The following is a 15,019-nucleotide window of genomic DNA, read 5'->3' as shown; positions in this document are numbered from 1 at the left end:
ATCAAGTAATACAGAATGATTGTTTTGAATAACTTTGATCTAAAATGATTTGCATTTTGCTCTTTTACCTCAAAGCTTCACAGTGATTCTTTTTTATCAGCATTATCAACATGCACTTAAGATAAAACCATTTTTAGTTGAAACTTTTAACTAGCTCTAACGTCTGAATTATTCACAAAACAAAGCTTTAAAAGAGGAGGCTCACAGAAGCTCACGATGTTCCAGGACTTACATGCTGTAATCATTCCCCTTTTTCATACAGGCCATTAAAACAGGCCAGTGTTTGCCTACCATAAGGTTCGACTTACCCCACCGGATGTTTCTAGTAGGGCTCCAATAACGTTTGTATTGACTGTTGATTAATTTGCCCATTTTTGTTTTTAATTGAAAAAAAAAAAAAAAACATCTATAAAATGGCAGAAAATAGTCTAAAATGTCCTGTGCAATTTCCCAGAACCCAATGTGATATATTGAAATTATGTTGTATCCGACCAGCAGTCTGAAAATCCAAAGCTATTCGGTTTATTATGAAGTATGACAAAGAAAAGCAGAAGTTTCAGTTTTGTCCCACAAAGGGGAGAAAGTTTGTGAACATCTGCATTATCGAATGCCCCTTCAGTGTAAGTTATTGGGGTCAAAATCAACTGTCCCCTTTTGTGAAAACACTCAAAAGTGTATCTGAAGTTGGTATGAGGCTTCAGGAGTCTTATTTTCCTGCAGTGTTTCCTTGTTGACTTGCAGTGCAGGAACAGTAACAAAAAGAGGGAATACTGTCCCAAAAAGACAAACTTATGAAGACTATTTGATTTGTCTGACTCAGACTGCTGAAGCCTCATATTCTGATAAACTGTCGAATACATTGTTACAAAAATCAAGGACTGTGGGTTTTGTCCAACATCAGTAACACTGTAATGCACTGAGGAGGGATCTCATCATGTCCAGCACAAACAGGAGCCTGGACGTCCCTTGTTTGGCATAATTTTTTAAACCATTTTATAGACCAAATATTTAAGCAACAAAGCAAAGATGTGTTTGAATAAATAATCAATCACAAAAGCTGTTACTGATTTTAGCGACTTCTGTGATTTTAAGCAACAGTTTAGACTCGCGTGTGTGCATCTTACTGTAGATGAGGCTGTAGGATAATATGCCATGATATATAATCAACTTTGACCTGCAGACACGTGTTGCAGCACACTCCACACCCTCTGTACCAACGCTGCTGGCACTGCCTTTTAGCCATTGGTTCATGATTAATCTGCACATTCTGTATCAGTAGGCACCACTGATGACGTGTATTTTTTACTTATCTAATAATGATTTTCTCAGGCAGTAGTTATCAGCATGCACCTTGTAACTCATACTTTGAATCTGATTTATCACTGACCAGTCTTCTCATTTACAACAGCCTGGACTATTGTATGCTTAGGACAGAAAAAAGCACACATCCTTTGGCAGATGCAAGGTTAAAGAAGATATGAATTAAAACATTAAAGGATACCCATTATACACTTTCTAACCTTGAAAATTATAGATAATGAACTTCATACTCCACCACGATTTAGATTTTTAAATTGCAAAAGGGGCTGTTTAGTTAAGGTTACAGGTTTCTAGGCCCATTTGGAGGCCCTGCTTTGTTGAAGTTAAGTGGGATGAACCTTTTTCACTGTACCTTTCACATGGTACAACAGGAAATACCCATACAATAATGGCTGCTTTCCACTCAGGTGTGCCAGTGTCAGGGTGTGGGCATGTTTGTACATGCTTTCTAACTGACTGGTGTCAAAAAACAAAGTACACTAATTAAAGTTTTGTTAAATTCAGGTCAGACAGAGTCAGTCAGAGTATTAACACCTGTGTTTACCCCACTATTTCATGTCTCTGTGAAAAGAGTAAACTATTCATTCATTTTATTTGTGACACTTGCAAGTTTCCGGGTACATTAAGCTTTATCTACTTTTGTATAATTATAATATAAGGCGAAAACTACAGTATACTTAGATTTTGAATAGGGTTGTGTCTAGAAGGCATATATATCATGAGGAATATATAAGGAAGAGTTATATAGCGTGAGGATAAGTAAAAATTCAGTCCAGAATGACTGAAAATGACAAATGGAATGAATCGTGCACATGTATACAGAAACAGAGCCTTTAGGCGTGTATAAGTGTATCTCGCGAGAGTGATCATTTTAACCTGAACCCTTAGCTTTCCCTACCCATAACCAATCGCTTTCTGTCCGCAGACACACCTGCACTGTTGCAACTACAACGTTGTCACATAATAAAACATATCTGCTTTTTAGAAAGTACAAACAACGCGTACATATCTCGCGAAACTTTAGTAAATCTTCTTTGCAAGAGGATGCAAATCAGTTGCGATGTTCTAGCGCCCTCTCCTGTAGATAAAGAAAAGTACACTAACTGTGTTGTTTCTTTAGGATTTTTAGGACAATAAGACATTTCATCTTTACAGAGAACTCAGAACAAAACGTGATTTTATGTCGTGTAAAATGTAATGACAGAAAATAAAATAACGCCGGGTATATGCCGTTAGCTATTACGTAATACAGTGTATAAAAACTGCTTCGTGTTTCAATGGGAGTTGTAGTTTGGTTTGCCCGGAAGCCCACTGCGTTTGTTGCGTAAAACACTCAAACTCCCAGTATGCCACGCTGCTCACCTAAGCCACTAGCTGGTGCACGCCCACGTTAAATAAACCCGTCGACTGTAATCCTCACTGTACTCAGCGGAATCCTCTGCGGGTATTTTCTGTCTCTTACTATAAGTTTGTTCCGAATAAAGCGAAGAAATGGACAACTCTGGGAAAGAGAAGGAAGCGATTCAGCTAATGGCCGACGCTGACAAAAAAGTCAAGTCCTCTGGCTCTTTTTTGGGAGGGATGTTTGGAGGGTAAGACAGCACTGCACCAAAGAACAAACAGCTAGCAAGCGTTAACTGTCAGCAGCAAAGTTGGCACGCAGCCTATTTCTATGGAGACATACGTATATTCAGTTATGTTAATTAGATAGACGTTGTAGAAGTTTAGTTAGCTATTATACCAGCGGGGGAAGACACGTGGTCCTCAGTGTAATAATTCCTTTATATCAGTTAGCCAAGTTAGCTGTTATTATCATTGTAAACAAGCCAGCAGATCACGACTCTCGTAGCTTGGGAGCTACGCAGTACAATGTTTTTAGCTAATTTAGAGGATTAAGCTAGCTGTTTCCTTTCACTTTATTTGCAACCTTTTACACAATTCAACCTAGTCTATGCATTACACAAGTGGACATATACTGTATGTTCATATCTAAGATTATATAAGATAAGATAGGAGAAATTCAATTTGACACAGCAGCATAAGGGGAAAAGGAAGGTAGTAGTAAGAAAACAAAAGAGTAAAAATAAATAAGATAAAATAGGAATATAATATACAATAAATATATCTGTGTTTATGTACTTCGACGTGTTTCAAAATATACATTCAGCATATACACTAATACAGGCTGTGTTTGTATATAATGTGCAGTATTAATTTCATTTGTCATTTTCAGTAATCAGGTACTTAATTTTTACTTGTTCTCACCCATAAAATCATTTCCACTTAGATTTAAGCTTAGATTGCTGGATTTAGAGTCCAGGTTACTAACCAGTTCACCATGAAACTACCACATAGTACATATCATCACCACATATGTCCAGGCAAACTCAACTCCAGGATTTATTTCTATATCCAAGTCAAGAAACACCGTTTTTTGTGGAAAACACCCTCCTCAGAGTGAAAACCCTAACACACTCTCTTCTGGTCTCACGTCATAATCCCCAAGGGCAATGACCATGAATTTATTGCTTTTAACACAGCACCATTTATAACATGGTTCAATATTAATGGTTACTTTTAGCAGTGGACTCATTAACATCTGAGTAATCGCCAAAACGCATAGACCCTAGGATTCTCCTCAGAGGCTAGGTTAAAGGATGAAGCAGACCTCCATGATGCCTGCTTCTGTGATAAGATTTATGCTGATGGTTTCAGCAGTCAGTCCCACTGAGCCTCAGTTTGTTTCATATTGAGATTTCAGATTTTTATTGACTCTGTACTATCATAACATGGTATGGAGTACAAACAACTAGGGCTGCAACTAACTATTATTTCCATCAATGATAAATCTGATGGTTATTTTCATTAATTATTAATTGGCCATTTAGTCTATAAAATATGTACTCAAAGTACAGTAGCAAATCGTTACATTAAGGAAGCTAGAACCAGCAAGTGTTTGACATTTCTGCTTGAAAACAAAAAAGACTGAAATGAATAAGTGATTATCAAAGTAGTTGGCAACTATTTTTCTTCTGATCAACAAATTGATTAATCGACCCATTGTTGCAGCTCTGAGGTAAACATACAGAATACAGTCATGGCATCAGGCAAGAATAAAGGAAATAATATCTTGATATAACCATTACAGCATTAGATAAATGACAAAATCCAATATAAACATAAAAAAACTGAGTCTGGTCAGGCATGCCTTCGTGATAAAGTTTAAGGGCTGCAGAATCAAATGGGTTTTTGATGGGTTTTAAAGGTATCAGTGGAGGGGTAAAATCTAATTGCTAGTGATAAACAGTGATAAAAGGACAGTCAACTGAAAATGCTCAGTCACCTCAGCTTTTTAACTTCAATGCGTGGAAAGGAGAGGAGTCACTGGTCGGCGGACTTGTGGGGACAGGGGGTGAGTATTTCAGAGATACTAACCTGGTGCCAATCATGCTGTGCTTCAAAACAAATAAAAGAAGTTTAAAATCAAGCCTGTATTCCACTGGTAACAAGATAAGAGAGGCTAGTATGAGGGAGATGTAGTCTTTGTACCAGTGAAGAGTCTTGATGCTGCATTTTGAACCTACAGGCAAGTTGCGCTGACTGTCTGATTCCTACATTGAGACAAGAACAGTAGTCAAATTAGTGCAAGGCTTATCTGACTGGTAATGATAAAATTAATGTAACTATTGGGGTGTTTTCTCTTTGACCTTGGGGAGATATTTAATATGTTGTTATTTAAATCTAATAAATGCATGTCATATAACATCTGAGAGAGACAAGAACTGGGAAGGCTGTATGTATAGGCCCAAAATACAATCTTCGTCATTGTGACTCAGTCCTTTTTCGCACAGCTCTGTCTGAGGTGACCCCCAGATGCTACTAGTCGGCAGTTCTCATGTGTGATAAATCTTGGCAGTCTTTATGCTGGTAATTCTGTGGCTGACCAAGCAGTGATGTAATCCTCCGCCATGATTGAATGGTCAGAGTATTATTACAACTGCAGGGAGCTCCCAGGGGTCCTCTTCTTGTCATGGAATGAGGGAGATCTATACTGCTGTATAGAGGGATTTATATAAGCCAGTCCACCAATCTGAGCACTGCATCTCCCTGAGAACTGCTACAGCTTGGCACATTACACAGTCCATCCTCCTGTGGTGCATAATATGTTAGATATAACTTCAATATGTAGCTCAGACTGATATTTTTTTCACCAGTTTATTCTCAGTATACTATGTAGGCTGTATGGAAATTTGTACGATATACAGATGTGTACCACAGTGTTCCTTTTGTTTCCTTTGTTTGTCTAGGGGACATCACAAAGTGGAAGAAGCATGTGAGATGTACTGCAGAGCTGCCAACATGTTCAAGATGGCCAAGAACTGGAGCGGTGCGATAAGCTGGTTTTTTTTTTCTTACTAAAGATATCTACCTTATCAATTTCAACACACTTGAGAAGCTGTAGGATTATGTGCTGATTTATTTATTTTTTTTGGCACTGTAACTGCAAAGCGCAGCACTTGTGAGGGTGCCACGAGTAAAAAAGGTGGAATTATGTGCATAAATTAGACTGTAAGCTAAATGCTAACTACACTCTGTGTGCGTGTGAGTGTGAAAGTTTTTGTCCTCTTCTTTCCTGTGTCTTCAGCTGCTGGAAACGCATTTTGCAAGGCTGCACGTCTCCATATGCAGCTGCAGAACAAACATGACTGTGCCACCAGTTTCATTGATGCAGGAAATGCTTACAAGAAGTCTGACCCTAATGGTAAGATGTTGTGGTAACTAATTATGTTGAAACCTAATTTGAACCATATCTTAGGTTTTACTGTCTGATTTTTTTAGGGCTGTTGTCAACCAAATAAAAACTTGGCTACTCCTACTCCTTAACCAATTCAAGTGTCAAGAGCGATTCTACCTGCTAGCTTTTACGTATACTTACACAATGTTGCCCAGCAAATGAGTTCTTGCAGTTTGACCATTTCTTTTTCACACTTAGCTATATTGTTGCCTTCTAGGAATGTCTATCAAGTAAATTTACATACAACAGCAACACAGACCGTGCGCACACACCAGCAGGGTCAAAGAGCAGAACTGTCCAGCTTTTGTTCACAAACAAAGCTGATGCAGCTTGTGTTGCAATTTAAACTTCCACACAAAGCAACATGAAAAACCTCACCTGAGCCAACCAACTCCTTGGCTCAACAGTCACACATTTTGTCTTGACTCACACTCAGTATTACAACATTAGTCCAGCATTGCCCGAGCCTGTGAGAAAGGCCTCATAAGCAACATGCTCACACCAAATTCAACAGGATAACCCACAAATTCAACAGTATAACACATAAAACATGGCAAAACTTGAAGTCAGGTCAAGAACAGCTGGTATTTATCCATCATTCAGCTTGTGCAGTTACCAGCTGGCCCCCTGTTGATAAAGCAGTCTGACACATGCTCTCATCAAAAATAAACTTTTTATTTACTCAGCTCTTTTATATTCCAAGGGTGGGGTGATGTAGCAATTTGGTACTTTGACTTGGTGTGAATTACTTTAGACTCATAAGTGTTCAGTTAATAGCCTCTCACTTAAGAATAAAATACATCTGGTCTGCACCAGTGACTCTCTGACCAATGAGAATTTGGCTGGACAAGAGCATACCGACAAACCAATCGACTAACCAGCCACAAGGTTTTAGCCCTATGTTTTTATGTCCCTTTTTAACTAAATATGTGCACTATTTATGTAATTAAATATAGATTTTTTTTCTAGCATTTAGCACAGTCATTTTTGTCATTTATCACATCCATGACTGAAAGACTTATCACTGGGAGTGTTGTCACTGTTATGGCTGTATGTGTGTGTTTCTGTGTGTGTGAATAATGTTTGTTGTAAAGTTAACTAGCAAGAGGATTCCACATGTAGCAGTGTGGAAATGAGGCTATGCACGTGGGACATGTCCTCTAACAGGAAATTAGTCTAGTCTCCAGAGATAAGTCATTCTAGATATTTATACCGTAGAGCATTTTTCTAGTTCCTCAAAACATTTGGTGTCCCCAGGATGAATTCTCTTGTTTTTGACAGCAAATCAGGGCAGTTTAGTTCTGATTCTCAAGCTATGAGCCTGTAGTTTATAATGAGGCAGATCTGACTTTTTACAATCTGCTTTGCAGTTGATACTTTTAAATGCTGACATGCTAGAGTTATTGCCCTTGAATTGCACAGCATTCATCATCAGTTGATTTATTGTGCTCTTAGTGTGGCTTCATTTAATATTCCCCTAAATATACTGCAGGTTTAGCCATAGGTCTGGGGGATGGTAGCGAGCTGATATGTTTGGTTTGGAGAACAAAAGAGGAGAGTCTTGCTTTGTGTTGTATTTTACCAGTCATACATGACACTGGACTGCATGAAATGTATGAGGAACTTTGATTGTATTTTTCACCTCATTTCACCATGTTGAAATAACAGCATGTAGATGGATGTAGATTTGAACAAAACTAACATGATGTCTTACTGTTCCCTCCTCTTTCTTTTATGCTGCCAAAAGAGGCAATCAAGTGTTTAAATGCAGCCATCGATATATACACAGACATGGTAAGATGAACATAGAAAGTGTCCATCTATGTTCTGATCCACAGCAGTAAATTTGGCCAGATCAGTTTTGTTTTTATACGTGACAAGTGTTAAGTTGTGACTTCTACTTTCTTCTGACTTGCAATTTTAGTTCTGGATATCATATCATCTAGACATCTTCATACATATTGATGTAGCAGACTCTCCCTGCCTTTCCTCCCACTCCCAGATTTGTTTTTTTTGGGCCCATATTAACTTATTCATAGCGCACAAGTTTGCTTATTTAACACTGATACCTTGATCAAATTGCCTGCTTGTTATTCCCTTTAGCGAGGATTAATTTCAAAGATAAAACCTTGTAGACGTGAAGCCAAAGGCTACTTCTTGACCTTGCCTCTCTGCACTGAGAATCATGTAACACAACGCTTTCATCTTTCATTGACTTGAGAGGCAGCTGTGGATAGATCCAGTTAGTAATGATTTCTCCTCCTCCTCCTCCTCCTCCTCCAGGGAAGATTCACTATCGCAGCCAAGCACCACATCAGTATCGCAGAGATCTACGAGTCAGAGCTGGTGGATATTGAAAAGGTAATGTTATAAGGATTGGTTACATATTTGGGTAATACTACTAAAACTTATTAATGTTACCCTTGTTTTTCTTTGTAAAGGCTATTGCACATTATGAACAAGCAGCAGACTATTACAAAGGAGAAGAATCCAACAGGTACTGTTCTTACTGTTCCTAAGATAAAATACTGTGTGTTATCATCGTAATTCAGCTCTAATATCTGAGACACCAATGTTTATGTGTGACATACTAAAGCAAAAAGTGATTTCAGTTTTCACAGTCACGTATGTTAAGGTCTAAGACTGAATATCTAAAGTGTGAACAGCATAAATCACATAGAATCTGATCTTTTCAATCCTGTTGTGAGCCACCTTCATATGTAGTTAAATCAGATACAGGTCTCATTTCTTGCAATGCAACCTCATATCAGAATTAATGCGACTTTTATTTCATTCACTTGGCCGAAGTGTCTTGCCACAAAACTCTTGTGGAAAAGATGTGCTGACAGATCTTGCTAAAAAAAATGGCCCTTGACATCCTGAAATTTTGGATGAAACCTGTTTCTGTGAAGCCATTCACGTCACAGTTTCAGCACTCCTGGCTCCAGCTCCACGTCCACACACACCTCCGTACAGAGGTAGCAGCCATAGCGCCACGAAAAGCTGCAAATAAAATATTTGGCTGTTTTTCTCCTTGTCCTCATTATCATCTGCTCACAAATTTGCTGGCTTTCACTGCACATTAATTTCTAAATGAAAGTGTAAATGCAGACTTCATTGGTCTCCATGTTTACTTTGAACAACAGCAAGCTGCATGTGAAGGTTTGTTCTTTAACACAGTTGGTCAGTTCAGGACTTGACTTTGACTTTTGTTCACACTGTAATCTGATACTGACCACATTTAAAAAAAAAATGAACAGCCAAATCTGAGCAATAAACCTAAATTGAGCACTAAGGCCTGCAGTGTTAATGTATACTTTATGCATTTAGACATTTACTTATCAACCAAAATAGTAAATTAGTGTTATGATTAAATCTTTTCCAGTGCATTACATTTTAGGTATAGTTGATTTTTATTTTTCAGCTACTTGTTTTTGTCAACAAGTTCAACAAGTAATGAAGTCGAACAGGACTTGTTGCATGCTGGAAAGCTTTCATTCGAATCTCCGAATAGTTCCTACAGATTCAGATATGCTCCTGTTCATAGAGGCTCTTTTTTTTTCTCCGCATTTTGACTTGTCATAGCAGGAAGCACAGCTGTCACCAGTAATGTTAACAAGCGTACACACATGAGCCAACACACACAACACCTGGGCCCCAGAACTGACATGGATAACACTCATTATCATTACTAATTACACATTTGTTTCCCTGCTATGGCAACAAAATATATCTGCAGTGAAAAGGCGCCGGTCTGCAATAATTTCATACATGTGCTGCTATGCATTTATCTGGTTTTTGTATAGATGGCAGTGACCTTCTCTCCCATGGTAGTGGAGAGTTTGCAGTATTTTGCATTTTGAATACTACAAAAAGCACATACATTTGCATTTATTTCAAATTTAGCTTGTTGAATATTTCTCTGTTTTGTGCACGGAAAAACACTTTATGTTATTTGTTCCACTTGAGCTCTTCCTAATATGTCAAGTCAAAATGCTGTGAAAAAGGCCTGTGTTCAGATATTTTCTCCATTCTTGACATTTTATAGTTTCACACTTTTGAAATAACAGATATCACATACTTGAATACAGTGTGTAGCTCTTACAGTTTGTGTCGCATTAAAAGTGTTGTGTACCTTTTGTTTTTTTCTATAGTTCTGCCAACAAGTGTCTGCTGAAGGTGGGGGCTTATTGTGCTCAGTTGGAGCAGTACCAGAAGGCTATTGAGATCTACGAGCAGGTGTGTGTTGCATGTGTTGTCTGTCATGCTTGTAATTTCTCAATCAACACCGACTTGTTGTGTTGATGCTGACACTTCTAATACATTTTTTATGCTTTGTTTGTATCTAGGTCGGAGCCAACACAATGGACAACCCACTGCTGAAATACAGTGCCAAAGAGTACTTCTTCAAAGCCTCCCTCTGTCATTTCATCGTCGACGAGCTCAACGCTAAGGCGAGTTTATACCTTTGTGGTTCAGTCTCAGGATTTGGGACGGGGAATGGTGGTAGAATTTTAACACGCCGTCTCTCCACAGATTGCAGTTGAAAAATATGAGGAGATGTTCCCGGCTTTCTCAGACTCTCGAGAATGCAAACTGTTGAAGGTAACTCGATGCTAAGAACTCTGAGGAATCTGATGGCTTACTTTCTCCCCTAATCTATTCTGTTTCTGAGTAACCTACATTTTGTTTTTTGTCTTAACAGAAACTTCTTGAGGCTCATGAGGAACAGAACAGCGAGGCTTTCACAGAGGCAGTAAGTCTTGTATACCCTCGGAAAGTTCTCAAGTTTTAAAACAAGGCTTTTGGTGCACACAGCAGTCCCACTGTTTGAGCTCCTATGGTTTTTGTTGGATCCCCTGTGTGTTCAAGAAAGTTGAAGGCTGGATCTCAGGTATCCACTCAGTCTCCCAGGACTGTGTGTTTATATGGAAGTGGTGCAGACTGATGGAGTTCATCCCTGTAACCATTTATAGCTGAGCTCCTAAAACAGTTTTCAAAGTTAACTCAAAGTCAGAAGAGGGAAGAATCCTCATCTAGATGATACATGCAGATTTTCATGTCAGGTATTTTTATTGATTTCCAATTCCATAGGGAGAGCATCTGAAATCCACTGAAGAAGAATAAAGCTACATGCACTAAGAAGAAGCACCTTGTGGGGGGTATGAGTGTTGAAGTGATGTAAAAGCATTTTGACCACCCATCCTGATGTTACTATACAGTTGTATGGGTGACAAACGGGCAGATTAGTGTGACACAGACTCGTCCCCTCTGAGATGTCTGTCACTGCGCTGCATTATTATAATGACGTGATGATGAAGCGTTCAGGTGCTGTGTCCCCTTACTCACCTTCTTGGTGTACATTAGTGTTCATTACTGCTGTCTGCTGTTCTTTAAAACATTCTCAAATTGTTGTAAATAATGTTATCCTATAAATCAGTGCTGCTAATGTTATGTGTGCTGGCCCTTGAAAATGTTTATCTTAAATATAATATTGATTTCTTTACACATTTCTTTACACCCAGAAGTCATTAATAACAGGTCATTCAAAAATGTAGTAGAAATATGAACCTTCAGTGGTTTGACACTTACTTCCAAATTACAGTATTTTGGAAGCAAAGAATTAAAATTTGTTATGTTTCACTGGTGCAATTTGAAGCTTATGCATAACCTAATGGTGGTAGAAACTGAACGTAACTGAACTGTGCAGTTTCATCTGGAAATAACCAGTAATATGTAACAAATTTAGAGAAGTGAGCAGAACCTTGAAGTTGTAATCTTAATTTAAAAAAAAACAAAGAAAAGCTTATCTGTGTGTCCCTTGTCTGCCTACAGGTAAAAGAGTTTGACTCAATCTCACGCCTGGACCAGTGGCACACAACCCTCCTGCTGCGCATCAAAAAGACCATCCAGGGTGATGAAGGGGATCTGAAATGAAAGAAAACCCAGGGGTACGAACGCAGCATGGAGGGACAAATCCATCACGCATGCTTTCACGCACACAGACACAAACACACTCTTTCACTCAGCTCACTGTGTATAGCATCTGGAGATGAGTGTCTGCTGATGATTTTGAATATTCCACTGCTCACTGCTACACTGTCAGAGTACTATCTTGGCTTTCCTTACGAGCATATCTGAGTCTAGTCAGAATGTAAATCCTCTCGCCCTCACCTCTGTCTAGAGGATTGCTGCATACCTTTTCTGCTGAAATCTGTCCTGGGGGATTTCAGAGCGGTATATTGTATTGAAACTGATGTTAGTATTGACAACAAGCACTGCATGTTTTGTACAATTATTGTTTCCTAGTCAGATGCAGCTTGTGTTTTTTTTTAAATCTAGTTTATTATATATTTAAACAGATTATTTAAATGTTTCAGTTTGTTGTACATAAGATTGTCATGTGTGTATGGATTTAAAGAATGTACCATTATCTTAATTTTTTATCTGTTGGGGAGCTGGACATCGTGATTGTTCTTAAAACTAAAGTCATTAGTCACCACAAAAACTGATTTTGTTTCCATTTTATCACCACTGGGGAGAGACTCTTCTTGAAGAAGGGCAATGATATGCACCAAGTGTAGACTGTTAAACATTTGTATCCAATGACAACCATACACATTCATGATTAATATATTACTTTATGGTTATTTATTATTACTTTGTTGATGTAACAATACTTTGAATGTTTGGATCTGTAAGCTGTGATTTATAGTTTGCCAGTGGAAACTGTATTTTTGAATCAGAAGCACTGACAAGGAAACCCTTACTCTTTGTTTCCAGGGACGTAAATTCTTGGGGGTAACGTGCATCATTAGTCACTCATCTCGTGCTGTGTTGTGATGTGAACTCATCATAGAAGGTTTACTACTGCGGTGCACCTTCCAAATGGCCAGTCGCTAAGCATGTCATTGTGTATAGTTCAGTGTTGTGTTACATTCACTAGTGTGAGCCAGACCAAAGTTTTTACAAAAGGGTCAGTCGCCCTGCGTATCCAGCTTCTTCCAGGTGGAATGACAATGGACCTTGGATATGATCTGTATGCTTGTGCGAATGGACAATAATAAAGATATGTATATCCCAGCTTTGCTATCCTGCCTTTGACCTCACTTATTAAACAAAAACCTTATATTGTAGGTTATAAAGAGGGTTGGATTCAGTCACTTTGGGACCTAAGGCAAACACAGGCATCAGGCCCTCCACATCCCTAGTTCTCCCCCTTCGTCAACACCTGAATAAAGAATAAGTCCTAAAAATAAGCTTATTAATGATTGAGTATGGGGGATGATTTAAGGAGTATCAGGAGAGAAGCTGCTAGTTTGGTGAAACAGCATCTCTTGCCAGATGGAAACAGGGTGAATAAAATAGCAAAAATGAACATTCATGGTTGAGTACGGAGGATTTATTAAGGACTCTTCCAGTGAGGGAAAAAGCTGCTGTAAAGTCTGGTGGTATAGCAGCAGGTACTTCTGTATCTCTTGCCAGATGGAAGTAGGGTGAATTAAGAAGTCATAAGAATAAATATTTTTTTATTGTTGGGTAGTAAGGATGAATTAAGGACTCTCACAGCCTCAGGGAAGAAGCCACTCTTTAGTCTGGTGCTTTGGCATTGGATACTAATCTATCTCTTGCAGGTGGCAGCAGGACAAACTAATAAGTCAAAAAAAATAAACTTATTCATAGCTGAGTATGGAGGATTATATGGGGAGTTTCACAGTTTGAGGGAGGACGCTGCTCTTCTGGTACGATGCTTTGTTTAATTTTTCAACAGTCTGTACAAGAAATGTTCCAGCAACATTTTTTACTTCCTGATACATGAACATGGTGAATCGGTCGATGCTAAGACCTGTTCTGATCCCAGAACATTGAAAAAGTAAACATATGTATATGGATGTGATATGACTGCTCTCATTATCGTATGGAATGGCTCAAGTAAACGCTTTGTAAAACATGCACCAATATGAAGAGAATGAATGCTATGGAACATCCTGGGGGAAAAAAGATTAACAAATCAGATTGGTGCATACACCCACTGATAGTGAATTTTATGAGGCATTTTATGGGGCACTTAGTAGCTTAGGGCATAAGGCAGTTGCAGACTTTTGCCTAATGGTAAGTATGCCATGGAAATAAACCACCATCTGTCTTTAAATCATCTTTTGGGACATTTCTGTGATAAACCAGCCTGTTGCCTAACTGCATTGAGTTTTTAGGTATAACATATTGCACACCTAACAATCTAGTAATTTAACGATATTCCACTTGTGACGGAAACTTTGATGATTTGATGAGGAATGAAAGTGCATTTTAAATATTTAAATTCTTACCAAACTTTACATTGCACTTGTTAATTATCTGGCCTCAGTCTTGATATTACCCATGTCTTCTACTGTCTTCTGATGTCTTCACAAGTACGGTGCAATTTTTTCTTTACCAGCATGTCATGAGGTACACTTTGTATTTTTGAGTCTCAGTAGTAAAAAAAAATGGGTACTTTCATTTCAGCATATTGCTTATAGAACACTGATTACATTTCAAAAACACTTCCCGCAGTAATATTTCAGTACCAGGCCCATTTCCAGTAGTGCAGAAACCTATTTAAATTAACTATTATTATTCATTTATCTTGTCATGTGTTACTGTTATTATTCCACCAGTTGAAATGGGTAAGTAGTAGTGAGATAGCTGAATAATTACTACATAAGTTTGTTGTAAATGTAGTTAGCAACCTTTTAAATCAACAGTATTGTTTTGATTGTAACTGATTACAATTTTGTGAACTATTATCCTAAATAAAACATTTGACCTATTTGAAAAGAAGTAAAAGACTAATTTTAACACTGAGTTTAAAATTCCAAACTTCAGAGGTTATTTTCCTTAACCTTTAGAAAAACTCTCAGGTTT

General features: G+C 38.2%; 1 protein-coding gene across 1 annotated transcript; it reads left to right on the top strand.

Annotated features, from left to right (window-relative positions):
• Positions 1-2,708: 2,708 nt before the first annotated feature.
• Positions 2,709-13,198, top strand: napbb (N-ethylmaleimide-sensitive factor attachment protein, beta b). The gene is made up of 11 exons (XM_084737397.1): positions 2,709-2,912; positions 5,628-5,707; positions 5,966-6,082; positions 7,863-7,909; positions 8,399-8,476; positions 8,557-8,612; positions 10,270-10,354; positions 10,465-10,569; positions 10,652-10,720; positions 10,821-10,871; positions 11,951-13,198. The coding sequence occupies exons 1-11, from the start codon at positions 2,812-2,814 to the stop codon at positions 12,050-12,052; spliced, it is 891 nt and encodes a 296-aa protein (XP_084593523.1). The 5' UTR covers positions 2,709-2,811; the 3' UTR covers positions 12,053-13,198.
• Positions 13,199-15,019: the final 1,821 nt, after the last annotated feature.

Source organism: Lutjanus erythropterus, chromosome 15 (genome assembly GCF_056507025.1).
Source record: "Lutjanus erythropterus isolate fLutEry1 chromosome 15, fLutEry1.hap2, whole genome shotgun sequence".
Taxonomy (NCBI): Eukaryota; Metazoa; Chordata; class Actinopteri; order Lutjaniformes; family Lutjanidae; genus Lutjanus; species Lutjanus erythropterus.
Note: the sequence above shows the minus strand (reverse complement) of the source record. Positions and strands in the feature narration are given on the sequence as shown.

What these genes read in the sequence shown, in the direction of transcription:
- napbb (XM_084737397.1), top strand. Translation starts at nt 2,812, where the DNA reads ATGGACAACTCTGGGAAAGAGAAGGAAGCGATTCAGCTAATGGCCGAC. An exon ending in TTGGGAGGGATGTTTGGAGG is followed by an intron (nt 2,913 to 5,627) that starts GTAAGACAGCAC and finishes TTGTTTGTCTAG; the next exon opens with GGGACATCACAAAGTGGAAG. An exon ending in CTATTGAGATCTACGAGCAG is followed by an intron (nt 10,355 to 10,464) that starts GTGTGTGTTGCA and finishes GTTTGTATCTAG; the next exon opens with GTCGGAGCCAACACAATGGA.